We start from the raw sequence: 18,957 nt of genomic DNA, 5'->3' as shown, positions 1-18,957 counted from the left end.
CTCAAATTCAGTACAGCAGCAATTAAACTCATAGCTTTATAACCGTATCGACTCTATTGTTTGAAATCTGAAGACAACATATCTGTTTCCATCTGCTTGAAGATTGGGCAAAATACAAAAATACTGCTGGAAGAGTTCTCCTGTGGGGGATGACAAATAACATACTCTGTCCAGCAGATATCAGTGCAGCTTTTGCAAGGCGGAGACGTGCTTGTTTTGGAATTAATGCCTTTTTAGGCTCTTCCCGTAAATTTCCAAGTTCCAAGAAGCAGAGAAGTCACTGCCCAGTAAGGACTGGAGTTCATTACCCATTTCCAAGCAATATCTTAAACCCTTTTTGTGCTGCTTCTGATCCATCATCTTGTGACTTAAAGAATCATAGAATAGCTTTGGTTGGAAGGGACCTTTGAAGACAACCCAGTCCAACCCTCCTGCCAGGAGCAGGGACATCTCCAACCAGATCAGGTTGCTCAAAGCCCTGTCCAACCTGGCCTTGAACGTTTCCAGGGATGGGGCACCCACCACCTCTCTGGGCAACCTGGGCCAGTGCTCCACCACCCTCAGTGTAAAAAAATTTTTCCTTATATCTAGTCAACCTGCTGGCCACGCTGCTGGTGATGCAGCCCAGGATGCAGTTGGCCTTCTGGGCTGTGAGCGCACATTGCTGGCTCACATTAAGCTTCTCATCCACCAGCACCCTGAAGTCCTTCTCCTCAGGGCTGCTCTCCATCCATTCTCTGCCCAGCCTGGATTTGTGCCTGGGATTGCCCCAACCCATGTGCAGCACCTTGCACTAGGCCTGGTTGAACTTAATGAGGTTTGCAGGGGCCCACCTCTCCAGCCTGTCCAGCTCCCTCTGGATGGCATCCCTCCCCTCCAGTGTGCCAACTACACCACACAACATGATGTCATGGGCGAACTTGCTGAGGGTGCACTCTATCCCACTGTCCATGTCACCGACAAAGGTGTTGAACAGGGCCAGTCCAAATACTGACCCCTGAGGAACACCACTCAGCAGCAATGTCCACCTGGATACTGAGCCGTTGACCACCACTCTCTGAGTGCGGCCATCCAGCCAATTCCTTGCCCATCGAGTGGTCCGTCTGTCAAATCCATGTCTCTCCAGTTTAGAGAGAAGGATGTCATGTGGGACAGTGTCAGATGCTTTGCACAAGTCCAGGTAGATGATGTCACTTGCTTGTCCCTTATCCACCAATGCTGTAACGCTGTCATAGAAGACCACCAAATTGGTCAGGCAATGATTATGGGGACGAAGGTCACTGGGCAGCCAGTGCCTACTGGTGGAGACAGGTCTTTCCTCAACATCCTGTAAGCTCCCTGAAGTAATTTTTATGAGGTTTTGTTTCAAATTTGCAACACTTGGAGTAGCATACCAGCACAGTTGTGTCAGCTTACTCTGTGGCTGTTTGTGCATCAACACCATGTTGGCTTTGCAAAGTCAGGCTCAGAAGTGACTTCTGACCTCAGACCAACAGAAAACCCCACAACCTGCACCAAGTTCTTCTCAGAAGAATTCAGTCTTCTATGCAAATGGTCTGCACATATCTGTGAGATTTATGGGTGACGCTTGCTTCCTGAAGGTCATCCTGCATCATGAAAATTGGCCTTTTTTGGCCATCTGAGTACTTCTGAGATAAATCAGCTATGCTTCAGTTTCACTTACACGCTGAGACTGACAAGGAATTCATGTTAAAGGCCATTTGTTCAGATACTTGTGCTTAATCTGGATGGCTGCTCTGTGATGTTTTACCCTCATGCAAGCCATGCAGGGTAACCGAACACCACACACCTTGTACCCGCCGGTCTTCCATGAAGGCCAGCAGACCCAAGCAGAGTAGCCCAGTTAGAGAGGATGACTTCTGCAGGAAATGGAGCACTTTGTGCTCACCCAGGGCGAAACCTAACAACTGATTTCTGCATTGTCTTCCAATTAATCTACCCACATTCAAGTTCTTCCATTGTCTTAACAAATCAGATTTCAGCTTCTCTTTCCTGCCTTTAAAGTTCTTTAGTAGGAGATAATTAAAAAGCATCAGGCTGACTTCCAGGCTCTCAGACTTTCACTGCAGGAATGACAAGCCATTAGTTCAGCTGAACTCTTGGCATGCTCCGTTATTTATTTAGTTGTACTTGTATGCGTTATTCTTTCTGTGTTGTGTTTTCCTTATCATTTTTCCCACAATGCTTTTTTTTTTTCCTAAGGCACAGCAGTACTCCATGGAACAGGATCACCATCGTTATTTAGCCGTTATTTTTATTTCCCAAACATTAGAGATTTTGGAAGCAGTAGCTGTTTTGGCAAACCTACAGGGCCATGCCAACGCGGGTACCTGCCACGAACCAGCTCACAGTCCTTCTGCATCTCTGCAACCGCACTGACCACTGCCAGCAACAACAGATGGGTCCTAGCTCCTATTTTGCACATCCCAGTGCTCTCTTTGAAAGAGAGGAAAAAGCAAATCCCAGTAGAACAAAAGAAAGCTGGGAATTCTTCAGCTTTCTCTGTGCAGGTGGTGGCGATAGCCAACAGGCACACTAGCGTCATCACCCACGCGCACTGGGCTGGGTCTGTGAGGAGACAGGTAACACAACAGCTGCAGTTTCAGCTGGCAGTGAAAGTCATTTTCTTCTGAAAACCACTGATGTGGCCTTAAAAAACCCCAAACTTCTGGTAATTCCCCCATTTAACAGACATGTGACTCCTCCTCCCTCCAGGCTCTTTCCAGATCTTTTATCTTGTCAGCTTCGAAAGACTTGTGATCTGCCGAGTGACAAGCCCTGGAAATCCTGATACCAGCTTTCTCTGATCTCAGGACCAGAATTTCTCTGAGCAGCAACCAACAGTTTCCTCTCTATTGCCCTGGATCACCAAAGCCACAGCTGCCCCAGCTTGTACGCAGCTTTCTTCCACTCCCCCCGGCACCAATGCTCTCTCTTGTCTACTTGTCTCCAACAATTTGCCCAAAGCTCTGTCTTTGCCATAAAAAAAAAAAAAAACCTACGTGAAATTTGCAGTGAATGGAGGATTTCCATAAAAATCATCAAGTTTCTCCTGGGGAAGATAAAGAGGAACCTCAGGAGACAGACTGGGTTGTTCTGGCCCTTGCTCATTCCCAAGCTTTGCCAACCCAGCAGCGTCCGCTGCTAGTAGGGCTGGCCGAGGCCCAGTAACCGTTAAACGGACCTATCTGTAACGGCTCTGCCTAGCCAGGCCAAGTACCAGGCTGAAATGGGCCCTCCAGAAAATACATGCTTTAAGAATAATTCCTTGCCAACCAGAAACAAACATTTCATATTTATCTTCTTGGCAGTTCTATGAAATGGGGCAAGGCATCAAGCGTAGGACTTGGCAGGACACAGCCTGGGGCTGAACCTCCCCAAAGGAGTTTCACGGTACTGAAGTCAGTGTTATTTTAACTGCAATTTTGTTCATCTCTGCTACAAACTTCAGAAAACCAAACCAGTGCAGCAGCCACGCGCAAAAAAGGAGCAGGAGAGATACAGCAGCTGAGAGGGGAGAAGAATAAACAACGTGCCATTTTGTTTATTAAGTGTTTATGCTGCCTCCAAGCTTTTTCTCAGAGTTACAGCATCGCTACACAGACAACGAGAAGCAAAAGAAGAGTAACGGCTCCTGCCAGAACCCGCAACGCTGCGTACGAGCTGCGGCGGGAGAGAGAAAGCGAAGCAAGAGGTGGTAACACGAATATGGAAAGGCAAAGGCTTGAGGAAATAGAGGAGAAAGGCGCCAATAGTCTCACCTCTGAGTCCTTGGGTGCTTCCTCTCGTGAGCCTGCGCTTACAGGAGAAGGAGTGGTTTTCACCACGGCGGTGAGAAGGTCCACAGCCGCAGCGAGCACTGAACAGGCGAGGTTGGATGGGTCACATCCCTGCAGGAGCAAGGGCCAGGAAAGGGGAACCACTTGTGCTGGAATCCTGCCTGGGTGGATGCAGAGATCCTCCTGCATCAGAGCCAGGCACTGAGGATGCCGCGGAGAGAAGGCACGCAGGTCCCCTGGAGAAAGGACATGGGTAAGGGGGCTTTCCACGGAGACCAGAGCTGAGGGTGTGCTGGAGGCTCCGTGTAGCTTGGCAGCAGCATATTCCAGCCAGGACTCCTTGAGAAGTGAGCAGCTCTATCCCTCCCCTTTCCTGAACCCCGGCTGATCTGGCCAAACCCACTTTCCCCCTCTCCCAAGCCGACCTTCTCAACCCCAGCTGTGCAATCACCAACGATCCCTCCCCTCCCAGCCCTGCCTGCCCTTGGCCAAGGCAACCATAGGAAAACCCTGGGATTGCTCACGAGGAGCTGCTGTGGGGGCAAACCCGAGGTCCTCCGCCTCCCTTCAAGAGGAGAGCGTGGGGAGAATGTGGCACGAGGCAGCCCCTCAGATGCCTGGCCAGTCATTTTTTCCAGGGATCTGCTGTGGGATTTGCTCCCTCCACTGCATGCTGCTGGGTTCAACCTGCCCGTGCTTTGTTACATCACCGCCTGTCAAAAATGTTAAATGGGAGCACAAAGACATCTTGGCACTGAGGGACAATGGCCAGTTTCCAATGTTTAAACAACCTGAGCATTAAATAGGCCTAAATAACTCCCTTCGGACAACCGTTTTTCCAAAATTGTTTTCTCGGGTTGCCGGTGAGGGTGCTCAGACTGCCTGAAGTTTGACAATGCTGCAATTAGGCTGCTCTCTTAATTAACTAATTTTATATGCAAGTTATTTTCGTCCGTCTGTGTGGTCCCACTAGGAAATAACTTACTAACACCTGTCATCTGTCCAAAAAAATACGTCTACTAATCTACTAATAAGGGAAATGCATAGAGTAGCGCAGAATGTGTCTCCTCCTTTCATTCTTTTAGGCCGAAATAACACGCTAAATAGCTCCTAAGACCTTTTGCTGAAGAAATGACAGTTTTTTCTTTCTGTCAGCTCACTGTCCCTCACGCCAGCTGAAGATAACTGATGTCAATCTTCCATACAGAGAAAGCAGGTTTCTGGCAAACACTGAAGGCAGCGCCGGTTCCTACACCTTGCAAGTTTTTCAGGGTTGCTTTATGCGATGACCGCACGTGCAATCTCTGGACAGAGACTCTACATTCACCCCTCATTAATGCAACGAGCTTTTGCTCTGCTTTCATTTGCCACAACAGTGTAAATGCTGGAGAACTCTAGGTAAATATGCATTTGACAAGACATGGGACCACATCACTTCTGCTTGTACGTGACCTACAAGACCTGTTCCAGGCTGGTACCTCAGTCTGGAAATGGCATTGGCGCTCTGTGTCACCCATGCCGAATTAAAACCCAACAGGACTTGCACAAATCTTCTATTTCCTTGAGCCATTAGGAAACAGAAATCTCATTCCACTAAACTCAGCCATTTACGACGTGTCCAGACCTCAAGAGCTGTTTTCAGTTCACTGGAAAACAATTTCCTTGAAGCATCCTCTGTTTTCCCTCAAGGGAAAATAGAAATCAGACTCGTATTCAGGGGAAACACCACAAGTGTTTATGGAGGAAATGATTCCCAAAGAAGTTCCGAGGGAGCAACGTATGTATATCCTCCTGGGTCCCAAGGGCAGCAAAGCATATTTTTCCTGGGAAATCAATGGTAGCAGCCACCACACGTCTGCGTGACTGGGTCCCCGTCGGCTCCCTGGGCTTGCTGCCTGGGGGATGCTCACCAGCGCCAGCAGATATCCGGTCCGCGCTGCTGCTGGTGCCGCGACGGGCTGCACCCGTACGGGAGAGATGCCATCCGAGCCTGTTGCCAGTCCTGAGAGATGGCTGAATATCTGCGCATCCGTTTGCTGCCAGTGCAAGGGTGGATGATGGGATGCATGTTGTGGGTACCCGCTCCTCCTCAGACCTCCCGGGCGCAGAGCTCACGCACAGCAAAAACGGCTTTCCTCTTCTTCCTGGCTGGACACGGAGCAGCACCCACCCACATCGATGGCTGGAGATGCTCAGGCTGCCAACATTTTTGAAAAATCAGACCAAAAATGTAAATTTGCTGTCGTCACTGGATACAACAACAAACAGCTTCAAGCGGCCCAAGCCTGTGTGGCAGCCTCGTTACGTCTGACGACGCCAGGAGCAGCGGAAGGCAAACGGCGAAACGGGCTGGCGGGGGGAGAAGAGGGGTGTGGACAGGTGGGGGAGGACGGAATCGGGGTGCACCGCAGAGACGTGAGGACAGCAGCGTGCCCCTGGGAAGTGTCCAGGATGGCTCCAACTACAGATGTCCTTGGACCGCTCCTAGACCCTGAGCACTGGTGGGGTGGACACCAGTTGTACTTGGCTGCAGGTTAGTCTGCTGTGAAGCACAGGTTGATTCCTGGCAACGTTATTACACAAATGTGAACAAAACAACAAAAAATTTCTCAGGTGTGAGGAGCTGGAAGGAAAACAAGAGTTTCCAAAGACTTTTGGTCAGATGATTTATGAAATGCAGGAAATATGAGAAAAGTAAAACTCTGTGTAGCTGCACCTTGGCCTGAGGTTGAAACCAGGCCCCCTTAACCCTGCAGAGCATACAGGATAACTTCTTGCTGATTATTATGGTTTTGGCTCTTGCTTTACTGGAAAAGCTGGTAAAAATTCACTGTGTATTCTTAGTGATTGTCCCAAGCGTTTTGCTCAAGCTAGAAAAGTCAAAACACTCGGCCCTATTTATGCATACACTATTAGACTGTAAATTTTGACTTATGTGTTAGGTATAAAGAAACACCAAGAAAGTAAAAAATAGAGGGAGAACACCGGATATGAATAAATGATAATTTAGATAAAAGGAGGCAAGTAACAAGGGGACACTTAAGCAAACACGCCGTTCACAGCAGGAAGAGCTCCTAGACACTGCGTCCGGGAAAGGGAGGAAAGGTCGTTAGATGGAGCCATTAAAATCTAATCAAGACAAAGTACGGGACAAATAATTGCAGTGAAAAAGAAAACCTTCCGCATTGATGAGATGTAGTCAGATCTTTTAAGCTCAAATGTACTTAAGGCTATGATTCAGTTAGCTAAGTAACAACGCCTTGGAAATAGAGTAACGCAGGAGGGCGGGATTTAGTGTGGGGACACACGGAGGCACCACCTTTGGAGGAGACATCAAAACTGCATCCAGTGCTTCTCCAGGGGCAGAGCAAAAATCACATTTAATGTCTGGCACCTGGAAGAAAGCACGGTACGCGTGCGGTTTCACGCTGTGAGGTCCGCGAGGACTGGCTGTGACGGAGGCAGCGCGCGGCGGGCGTGGAAAGCGGAGTCGTTCAGCAGAAATCTGCGGTGCCAGAGGCGAGGAAGTCTGTGGGCGCCTGGGAAATACCCACCGCCCTTGTCCTGGGAGCCCAGGCGAGCGATGCCAGCGCAGGAATGCTGTGACTCAGAGGAAGGCACTTCCCCAGGGCCTGAGCTGCAAACAGACTGGGCTGACCACGGTAGCTACCGCGGGAGCTGCGGCTGCTGTGAGCCCTGAAGAACGACAGACTGCATGTAAAGCCCCGTCATGCGCAAAAACGGAAAGGCACCAAGGGACAGGCAAGCGAGCAGCCGCTGAGGAGAGGTTTGTGCAGGCAGGGTCGTAGCTCTGCAGGGCGAGAGCCCAAAAGCTCTAAATGAAGCGTTGTCAGCTGAGAACTTGCAAACTCATTGAAGACACTGCCAAAACTTCAGCTATGGGCAGCTACGGGGAGGAAGCCAAAGCCAAGTGAGATTTGCATTTACCTGTTTGTCCCCAGTTCTTCCCCTCAGTTTTATGATTCACCACCGTTTTATCTGTAATCCCGGTACATTCAACACCTTGGACAAAGACCTTCTCACTGTTTCCCCGTAAGGAAAGCTTTTCTGCCAGCTATGCCGAAGGGGCCGATGAAATCCTGGAAGCCACTTGAAGGATGTCTTATCGCCAGACTTACTGCCCACAAGCAATAAACCTTACATCAGCAACGCTTTATCCCGGCATTTGCCCTCATTAAAAGTGAATTTCCTTTTCTGCAGTGAAAAGAGAGAATAAAGGCAATAAACCAAGTGAGCCGATTATTTTCTTTGCTGATGAGCTGTTTGGAAAGGTGGGAAGTGGAAGCTCGCTGCAGAATGCACCCTCGCTGTCCTCCAGACTCTTCCCTTTGTCACCCAACCCTTCCTCGTACGTGCAAATACCCGCCCGGCTTCTCCTTCTCCCTTTTCCCACCAGAAGAGACAGATGTTTGGCTGGTTTGCCACTTAAAAATGAGTTTCTTGAACTCTGCAAGGGTAGGGAGAGAAGGTAATGAGAAGGAATCGTGGAGAACTTCAGCAAGGAGCCACAAAAGGTGCTGGAGAAGAGCTGGAGAACCCAAAGATGGGAAATGATGTAAAGTCAGGTGCCCAGACAGGAGACCCTCCATCTGTGTAATGAGGGGAAAAATGGTAAAGTTTGGCTGAAGACCAGACAAGAGTTGTTCTGGTTTCTCAAGCAGCCTAAGAGGGAAAAAAAAACCTAAGAAGAGCATCAGAGGCTGTACGTACCGCAGACGTAAATCCGGATGGCGCAGGGAACCGCAGCAGCCAGCACGGCTGTAGAACCAGATCAGTGGTGAAGCACCAAAGAATAAGAATCAGGGCTTGTTTTATAGGACCAAGCTGCAGCGATTTACAAAGACAACCGCCCTCCTACAGCCTCCTCAAAATCTTCAAGCGCGTTAAGAAAAACTCCCAAAAATGCAAGATATGCATAAGATGTCATCTATCTGGATTTCCTTGACAAAGCTCTTCTCAGCCTGGTATAAAAGAATTTTAATTAAATTCAGTTGTATTTCAGTTGCTGAGGGGAAAAAAAAAAGAAGTTCTCAGCTGTAAAGGGCGCTGCCAATCAATGTACGGAGCTGGCCGAAGCCGTCAAACAAAGGCGTAGCACAAAATCAGCAGCTTACGGAACAATACTGGAAACCATCTCACGCCACTGCGGGAATCAGCGCGGGACGCCGTGCCCGTCCTGTTTGCGTCGAGGGAGATCCAGGTGGGTTCAAAGAGGAGCGCTGGACGCCATCGGTCATCGGGAGCGATTGATAACCCAGGTAAAGATTAACTGAGGGGAACTAATTAAAGATTTCACCACTGCCGCCTTTCCCACGGGTGGCCCCGTCCCTGCCAGCCCTACGAGGCGACGCGGGGCACGGCTCAGGCTCAGAGCACCCAGTCGTCCCCCCCCCGCCGTCCCGGGGGTTTTGTTACTGCTTTCGCAGGGTCGGTGCCATGGGGGAAGCGCTCTGATGAAATGGGTGGTGCCCGGCAGAAAGAGAGGGTTTGCTTTATCTTTTCTGCGGGTTATTGTGAAATTTCAGGCTGGCGAGAAAGCGTGTAGCTTGTTCGCGGGATTTATGCGCTTGCAGCTGACGGTTCTGTTTGATCATCTCGGCATGCAAGCAAAATAAGCAAATATAATAGAAATTGTAGTTGTTAAAAAAAACCCCTACTTTGGAGAGCTTCAGGCAAAAGCTAACTCATTTTTATTAAAATCAAATACAAAAATAAATATTTATACACATGAATCAAAGCACTAATTATATTAATTACCTACCAGTCAACTCCCTTTTTCAGGGACTTTCTCTGGCTTTGGCAGATGTCCTGTCACCAGTGCCAACCCAGGGCCGCCTTCCCTGCGTGGCGTCACCGCCTTTCATTCCCAGCTTTCACACGCTGGCTCCAGGCACGAGACCGGCACTGGCGATCGGGCCGGGAGCCGCGGAAGGGGTTCACGTGGCTCTGAACGTACCGGTTCGCTCTCCTCCACGATGTCGGTGGGACGCTTCTCCGCTTTCCCACCGCGCCAAGAGCTTGTGAAGAGACTTCTCCCCGCCCTGGAACACGGATGAAGTTGGCTTAATTGGCATGATCCCTGGAGAACAATGGAGGAGGGCTAGCGCAAACGCCATCCAGCATCACGCCGGGGTGTCCCGGGCAACACCAACACAAACACTCAGCTGGGATAGCCCAGCCCAGCTACGTATAACACTGCTTTTCATGCCAGAGGACATCTTTTTTTTTTTTTTTGCCAACAATAAAATAACTTTTTCACTCATGGATAATTTATGTTGGCTCACGCGAAACGCAGACGGGTGCACCCTGTAATCTGCCCCATCTCCGAGCGCGTGTTTGAGGAAGTGTCTGGGACTCCTCTTCCACACGGAGCATCAGTTTTTCCAGACAGCTGAAAGTTAATAGCCACCATGATTCAAACGGGTAATTCTTGTGAAACCAGCTCTGGTGATGTTGCCTAGCAAAACAAATCCTGTCAGCACGGCCTCGTGCTCTGACGTGGTACCGAATATGCCACGCTATATATAAAAACCAGGAAGCAATCCAAGGGAAACGGCGCGTTTTAGCTCTCCTGCAGACCATACACAGAATACAGTGATGCAGAAAACTATTCCTGGCTGCTTTTTCCCCAAAATGTAAGTACTTTTGCTTTTAAACTAAGTAAAAGCTGCTACCACTTCATTACAGTCAGGATATTCAGTGGTAATCTGGGTTTCAAATTTGTTCTCCTCTTCTGTATGTTCTTTGACATAATTCCAGGAGGAATTTTGGAAGGCAGTGTTTTTTAAGAGTAAGAGATATTTTTGGGTAGCTCTCAAACTACAACAACATACCACTGGCCAATGAGAAATTATTGTTAACTGGAATTTGTAAGGCGTCTCAGGAGAGCAATTTCTGTGGAGATAAAAACCAGTACCGCTGGAAATGCAAAGTGGGAGTCCAGGAAACCTCTTGTGAGCTTGAACTGTGGTTTTGCTGGAACAAGGACTAAACCAAAACAGTCTAAGTGTCACTGTCCACGCGCAGCGGTCCTCCTGCGGACCACCTGCAGTGAATACCACAACCAGCTGCTTTGAAAGCTCTAAATAAATAGATTAATTGGCTCAGCTTGCCTTCTTCACCCGTCCTGGCAGGACAGGAGCAGCCGTTCTGGCAGAATTCCCCCGTTCCTGCTCCCAGGCGTGATGCCTCCTGCCCTGGCTGGGAGGAGGGAGGGCAGCTACCCCGGCGCAGGCAGAGGGAAGGCTCTGCTGATGGAGAGCACCCATTCTCCGTTCCCCGAGGTGCTTTGCGGGCTGGCAGGATTTCCCAGTTGGAGGGAAGCTGCTGGGTTGGCCGTGGAGGAGGATGCTGGCAGCGGGAGCTCAGCAGAGCTGGGCTGACAGCCACCCTCTCCAGAGGAGGAGCCTGTGGCTTCAGACCTTCATACATCTGTTCTTTATTCAACGGCTCCTTAATCCTACGTGTGTAAAGGCCATGTCTGACCAGTGCCGTGCCCAGGACTGATCTCTGGCCCCGAGCTCAGCTGGTGTACCCTCAAACTGTCCTCGCAGCGCGGGCAGAGCCGCCACGCTGCCTGCGGGCAGTGCTCCCTGCCTCCTGCCAAAGCCCAGCCCGTGCCCGCACCACGTCCGGGAGGGTGTGAGCTGGCAAACGCCAAAACGGTGCTGGGGGCCACTGGAGCTCTCTCAAGACTATCAAGAACTGAGATCTGGCACCTAGGAACTCTCCCAGTTCTGCTTAATTTACTAGAACAGATGGATCCAAGAAGAAAGCATCAGAAACCAGGATGTCCTCTTCTCTAGCCAACATCCACAACTCCCTGTGTTGGGATCCACGAGCGTTTCCTGATCCCTGCGCCTTGGCCCGGGTGTCAGCTGTGTTCCTACACTGTACCCAGATTCCTCAGGTGGCGCAAAAAGCATCTCCGCCTTGGGACGACCTGTAGCCTGCTGCTTGGGATACCGTGAGAGATAAACATCTAAATCCCCTGCGGCGAAGCAGGAAATCAAACCTTGTTCCGCTGCATTCTGCATGACAGTTTTAACCACTAAATCACAGAGTGACAGGGGTGGAGGGAGGCAGGAGGGAGCCACAGCAACGATCCCATCTCCTGGGGCAGCCGTGGCTTGGAAGGAAGGGCACTGCCGGCACAACTCTAACAGAAAGTGGGAAGGCATCTTCCATCCAGAAACTCCAGTTCCTTTCCAAACTACATTTGGTAAAATGCTGGCAGCATTATGCAAAATGCCAAAGTTTTCAAGAAGGGAAGACGTGTGTGAAAAACGTGCTGAGCTCCTTAGTGTCTGGACTGGCTGCTTCCGGGCCCCTCCTCCGGATGGACCGGCCGCTCGGCATCTTTTTCTAACACTCGTTGTTAGAAGAGTCTACAGGCTCATCACTGAGCCCTGGGGTGACGGGACTCTTCCGAGGCATGTAATTTGTCTCCTCAAAAATATGCTTCGTGAAAATATACACAGAAATAGGCTGCAATCCCCCCAAATGATAAAACATTCTTAACGGACCTTTCCAAAAAAGAAGTAGCTTCCTTGAGTAACAAGATAAATCAATATTCAGCTGTATATATCTCAGTTCTCCTCTACTGGTATGAGCTTTCACACTGTGGGTTCAGATGGTTTTGCTCCAACAGATTTTAATTTCACTGATGCTCTGTACCAAAACAAATGGCCAAACCAACACTCAGAGATGAACCCCCCTCTTCACCACCTCCCGCGTCCTCAGCAGGGAAGCCAAGCCACCGCTCGGTAAGTTAGCGTGCACTAAAGGGGCTGCACCAGGACCGGTGGCAAAGCCCCTGACTTGATGGAAAGAGCAAAGACCACTGGTCCAGAAATATTTTGCTTTTGCCAGAAAAGGCAAAATCATTTTTCTAGTTAATGACTGTGGAAAACTAGGGTAAGATGAACTGTATCACAGTTCAGCTGAAGTACTGGATTAAGTTTTTCCTACCTCTTCCCTAAAGGATTCCACTAAGAAGTTGGCTCAGATACTTTAAAAAAAAAAAAAAAAAAAAAGAAAAAGGGAAAAGGTGCATTGAATCTTGGATGAGTCAGCCTGGCACAGAACGAGCCTCAACAAGCAACAGAAATCCCACTCTTAGAAAAGTTGGCTTGGTCCCTTTCATGGGAATTGCTCAAGATTATCATTTTCCCATCATCCCATCAAAAGAAAAAACAAACTAAGACTAAAGCAACCACCCAGACCTGTTGGGTAACCGTACTGTAAATGCTTTGAAGCACGAGCTCCAAGGTGCTCACGTCAGGCACACCGCGAATTTACATAAGGAGATAAACGCTCAAATGTGAAAGGAATAGCATTGTTACATTAGCTAAATCCCTGATCCCCTCACCACTGATCTGATTTGAGATCCAGTATTCAAAATAAAGGGAAAGAACTGTCAATGGCTTTGTAGATGGATCCTACAAAATTGTTAGTGTAACAATGATATGATTTTAACGACTGAGATTAGTTCTTTCCTAGCAAAGAGCGTATTGCTGTGTCCCAGGATGTCTGCAGAATGAAGGCTGTGAACATGTTCTGGTGTGACATGAGCCGTAACTTAAATATTACCTGAGTAGATAATTCTTGATGAAATAGGCACGATTTCATTTGCAGGTAGGGGTTATTACAATTTGGTAGTCTAAATGTTCTTCACAGACGTGTAGGAAATAAGGCTGAAAGGCAGCACTTGATGTCCACCGACCTACAAGATGATATCTGTTCCTACCTGCACTCCTAACAGACACCCTCCCACTGTGCTCCTGAAGACTTCCAGTAACAGGGAGTCTGTCGCTTCCCGAGGCAAACTATTCCAGTGCTTGATCATCCTTCCTGTTAAAAGCTTTCCTTACTTGTGATCTAAATTTCCTGATGTAGATGACCCAAACAGGCATCTCTTCTATTCCAGACTATGCAACTCCGATTTCTTTCCCACTGCATCATGATTTCTCTCTCTCTGATCATTGTCATCAGTCTCCTTCAAACATCTTCAACGACTGATACCTTTATTGAACTGCTGGCCTCAAAACTGGTCACATACTTCATTTAAGACATAGCCCTGCTGAGGAAAACCCCTCCAATGTGGCTCCAGACATTTCTCCTATTTATGCATCGCAAGACGGCACCCGCCTGTCCTGACAACACTGTTGTGACTCCATCTGTGGGTGTTGCCACAGCCCGTATGGATACCCGCTTGTGCCGGCATTGCTGCCTACGGCAGCCATCCTCCTCCCCTGGCTTGCTCCTCCTCCTGCCCACACGTTCCTTCGTCCTCTCGCTCCCTGCTGTGTAGGGATCAGCTTTCTTAGTTTCCCATCCAGCTACGCATGGCTTAATCACAGTTCCATCTAGTCCACATTTCCTTATCTTGCTCCTTTAGAACAATGCGTCACAAAAGGATATTGAAAATCCCAATAAAACTCAAATGTATGACACTTGCTGGTTCTCTCTTTACCCATGAGATCTATGATCTTGCTACACAAGGAAGCTGAGCTCAATACATTTGCTTTATCTGTGAGAAATCCACATTGTTCTTCCTTATCTCCTCTCTATCACGTAGATAACAATTTGTTTGATTATTTTAGTAGTTTTCTGGGAACTGAAGCTTACGATTCTCTGGGTCCTCTTGCCCTACTTCTCCCTTTTAAAGACAGGCCCCATCTTTGCTATTTCAAGTTTTCTGGAACTTCTATTTGTCTTTTAAGACTTCTCAATGATTACCATTAATATCTTTGAAATGGATTCAGCCAGTTTCTAAGTCCTTTTGGATAAACTTCTTGAAGCTCAGGAATTTGAAAACACAGAATTTACCTAAGCAACATCCAGCCTGTTCTTCCTTTAGCCTAGAACCTTACTGGAGTTCTTCTGTTGCTGGCTCTTGCTGTGACACATGTCCAGCCACAAGTGTGCCTTCCAGAGAAAAAGAATTGTTGTCTTCTAATTTTGGCATCAACAGATGGTTGGTAACACAAACTTTGCACGGAGCAGACTCGTTTCCTGGTCTTCCTTTGCCTGGCAATGGATTTATGGAGTGTTTCCTCCTTCCCAGTACTTCGCTTCTTCACTGCACCTCATCTTGTGTCTTAGTCTTTCCAATATCGTTCTTATATGTTTATGCTATGCTTTGGTATTAATCTTCATCATGTAATCCTCACTCAATTTTTGTAAATGTCCTTCTTGCTTTTGAGATCATAGGAAAGTAACGATTTAGCCAAATTAGCCTTTTTACTGGTCTTTGTAGGCTTATCCTCCACAGCGATAGTTCACACTTACAGCCTTTCGATGTAATCTTGCACAAATTATGCTAATAGCTAACAATACCTGGACGCTTTACAAACTTCATTCCTGCTTAAGACATGAGTGTGTAAACACCAGGTCAGATCTCGAGCTGTTAGTCATCTCCAACCACTTCTCTGTGTTATGCAAAGCTGCAGCTGAAGGCGGTGGGCACAGTGCACGGATAGGAAATGAGCGGAGCCTTGGGATGCAGCCCCGACTTACTAAATTACTTCAGCATGTTGACACAAAATGACCGTGAAGAGTTGTTGAGCAAACTTAATCTCACTGATGCAAAATACTTCACTTGAAGGCGTCCACTGAGATGTGAAGGACTTCCAGGCAGAAGGTACTTCCAGGTACCTCTTTCCACTGAATTTCAGGCAAAGGGAGCGTTCACAACCTTTTATAGGGGATAATGGTCAAATAAAGAAGGACTCTCGCTGGCAGGAACAACGTCATTGTTCCGAATGTTGCCCAAACCCAGCAGTCTGTCATCCTTGATGGCTGGTTCTGTTGGGCCGCGATAGCTAACAGTTGGAGGGAGGCAGTTTTTCCTCTTACTCGCACACCTTAATGAACTGAGGCTTGTGTCAGGCCTGCCAAGAGAGAAACTCAACCCCAAACAACACCATTGCTGTAGAAGATTGCAGGCAACCAGTGGTGGGTAAGTATGAAAGGGCTGCAGGCACCTAGAAGCACCAGGAGCAGTGGATGTGGTCGTCCTCCAAATGCCTTCATCCCAAGGCTCGTTTGTGTGCCTACCCACAGGTCTACAACCTCTCCCTCAGATTCCAGGTCAGATCTCACAATTGATTCATAAACATCCAACTGGATGCCTTAGGAGACTCAGCTAATACACAGCCTGGAAAGATAACAGTGCAGCTGTCTCAGTGGGAAACCGGAGTTGTACCAGACTACGGCTCTGCTAAGCCCAAGGAGAAAAACGCCGGTGGTTGCCAACAGGTAACTCATCCGTGGAGAAGCAAGCTGGTCTTAGGCTTTGTTAATGGTACTTAAGAAAAAGAAACTTAAACAAATACGTTTTAGCAATAATGCTTAAAATGGCTCTTGGCTTTCAGTTTACTTCCAAAGAACTGTAGATATAAAATCAGAACATCAAAGTTTTAAATGGTGTCGTAGCTGGACCAGCTTCCAGCCACGTGGCAGCCAGCGCGGCGCTGGGAAGCTCCGCTCCTGCGCTCGGAGCTGAAAGCTCACAGACACAAGGAGCTCCAGCACGCACAGGGATGCTATCACCGACCACGTATCGAACCCAGAGACCACAGCCCTTCTCAGCTTAAAAAATCCCACAGGCTCCGGCAGCGAGCAGCTGTGGGCTCGGGGAGCTGCAGCAGCAAGCGCTGCTGAGCCCAGCTTTTCCTGGTAGCCCTGCATCTGTAATTGATTGCCATTTCCCACGCTGTGCCCAGGCGTTCAATTTTGTTTAGAGGCTACAGCCACCGTACAAATGTGTACGAAGAGTTAAGCTAATGGCCGGAAAAGGAAATCAAATGAGTATTTGTATGGTGATTCTCCACTCCTGATTCAACTGGGACATTTCTTGGACAGCGTTCCCTTCAGTTGATGACTTTCTTTCCCAGAATGAGCAATAAATATCTCATTTACTCTTCTACACAGCAAATCTGGAAATATTTTCTTTTTTTTTTTGCTGCAACACTAGAGAATGCATTCTTAATTCTTGAATTTACCCACAAAGGCAAACAGAAAAAAAAACCTCGCATAATGAAAGCAGCTCTCTTCCGACCTCAATTTTCCCAGTATTAGCCTAGAGTCATTCCAGTTCCCTGCAATGACTCCTGCGTCGGTTATAACAAAATGCTGTCGCCTGGGTTTATACGCAATTTATTTAATAGTTGATGCAGCCTGAGGACTTCCCATAGTGAACACCTCTGAAGCTGGGTAACCAACCAGTGTCACGATAACGCTGGAGCGTGCAGGACGCCAGCATGTGTCTGCACAAATGCAGGAATGTAATAATTTCTCTAGGCTCTATCCCACTAATTTTACATTTAATCGTCCCTTTTTATGTGTATTCTAGGTATTCCTCCCTAACCGGCATTTCTATGGAGAGAGACCACATGAAAGATCTCAGAAGATATCTGGTACTTAAATACATCCAATACCTCGTCCTGTCGTCCTCAAACGCCGTCAGCACTTTCCTGGGCCTGCTGGGCAGTTTGTACACGATGATCCTCCTGCAGTCTGCCAAGGTTTCGTCCAAGTCCACCGCCGTTCTCATTTCGAGCCTAGCGAAGGCAGACATCCTGGTTTCCGTGAGCGTTGTTTCTGAGGTGGTCGTGTGGGCCTTTGATGTGCGCATCTCATCTTCAGCACTCACGTCAGCTCTGCTGCAGAACCTCCTCACTGCCAACGTGCACATCAGCTGCCTGCTGCTGACCTGCGTTGCCTTTGAGGCTTACTTGATAACCTTCTTCCCCACAGAGTCTCGACATTTACGGACGGTGAAAAATGCCAGGCTGACTTCCAGGATCATCTGGATCCTGGTGATGGCAGAGTGTGCCCTCTTCCAGACGGATGACCTCCTGAAGGCCAGCACAACTTCTGCTCCCACCCACAACCTTTGCGTTTTGCTGTTTCACTTCTCCAGCGCGGCTGCAGCCCTTCTCAGGTCCCTCAGTTACTTCCTGGGGATTCTTTTAAGGATTGTGAATGTATACATCTACTACAAAATATTTTTTAGCATGTCTAACAGATCTAGAGTGAAAACGAAGTAGCACGTGTTCCCAGAAGAAGCATGGCCATGACGCCAAACAGAAGATACTTCAACACCATTTCTAAGTACTGGTTTGAAAACCATTTGATAGCCAAGACCAAGGCTTGCTTTGACTGTTCCCAATCTAGAGTTTAGTCACTGTACAGCTGAAAAAAAAAGACATTTCATTAAGGGTTGCAAAAACTAAAGCAACCCAAATATTTTGTATATACCAAGGGTGCTTACAGGCTTACTCAGGGATCCATCGAGCAAAGAGCCATACTAAAGACATGATACATGTCCTAAAATATCTCTATCCCAGGCGACCCACCGGGCTCAGCAGGTAGGACAAAGAGACAAGGTGAGGACCAAGCTGACCTAGCCTAGCTGGGCTTGTCCCACAGGTGGTATCAGCCCCACCTTCAGAGCCCCCAAGACAGAGCGGGGCTGAGCTGTCACACCTTGGGCATGCCTGGAGCTATTCTTAGAAGGTTGCTACAACAAAGCAGTAAATAGCTTCCCTCACATACTCCTTCAGAAATAAATAGGAGGTGGGAAGCCAGAACGCAGTTGTTTACTGCAGCCCTACAAGGGGAGAGAGAGTCTGAGAGAACTCCAGTGCCGAGGGCTCCATGTGCTGTACTCAGACAGAGCCGTGATTTCCGTGGCCATCATTCCTGAGGCAGGGAGGGATGTGCTGGGGTTAGCAGGGCTGTTCCAGCTCCCTTGTCAGTGGTACAGAAGACCAGGGTCACAGATACCCCTCTGACTGCGCTGGGGCTCAGGAAGATGTACAACAGAGCTCTTACCGGGGTGGTGACTCCTGGGATCTTCTCAATGCACCAGGAGGTTACCAGCAAAAGATAAAGTACTCCAGATACCTCAGACGCTTCCCAATGCACAAGTGGACACAGGGACTTCCAGTTACTCTTGCACTCTTGCATGGGAGATGGCCTCCAGCTTCAATTAAAGACTGTGTCTTTGAGGGACTGAACTTCTGTGATATGTTCTGCAATCCACAGACAGTAAGAGGTGGAAAGAAAAGTGAAATAAGCCAAACCTCAAGTATCAAGAGCCAAAACGCTACCTGCAGCCTCCCTCCTT

General features: G+C 48.4%; 1 protein-coding gene across 1 annotated transcript; it reads left to right on the top strand.

Annotated features, from left to right (window-relative positions):
- Positions 1–10,418: 10,418 nt before the first annotated feature.
- Positions 10,419–17,875, top strand: LOC147599426 (uncharacterized). Its single transcript, XM_086756068.1, has 2 exons — positions 10,419–10,456; positions 17,179–17,875. Exons 1-2 carry the CDS (start codon positions 10,419–10,421, stop codon positions 17,873–17,875), a joined length of 735 nt encoding a protein of 244 aa, XP_086612194.1.
- The last annotated feature ends 1,082 nt before the right edge of the window (positions 17,876–18,957 follow it).

Source organism: Chlamydotis macqueenii, chromosome 11, assembly GCF_036417535.1.
Source record: "Chlamydotis macqueenii isolate bChlMac1 chromosome 11, bChlMac1.mat, whole genome shotgun sequence".
NCBI lineage: Eukaryota > Metazoa > Chordata > Aves > Otidiformes > Otididae > Chlamydotis > Chlamydotis macqueenii.
The sequence above is the reverse complement of the archived record's forward strand: the minus strand, read 5'-3'. Positions and strand labels throughout refer to the sequence as shown.

What these genes read in the sequence shown, in the direction of transcription:
- LOC147599426 (XM_086756068.1), top strand. Translation starts at nt 10,419, where the DNA reads ATGCAGAAAACTATTCCTGGCTGCTTTTTCCCCAAAAT. An exon ending in GGCTGCTTTTTCCCCAAAAT is followed by an intron (nt 10,457 to 17,178) that starts GTAAGTACTTTT and finishes TGTGTATTCTAG; the next exon opens with GTATTCCTCCCTAACCGGCA.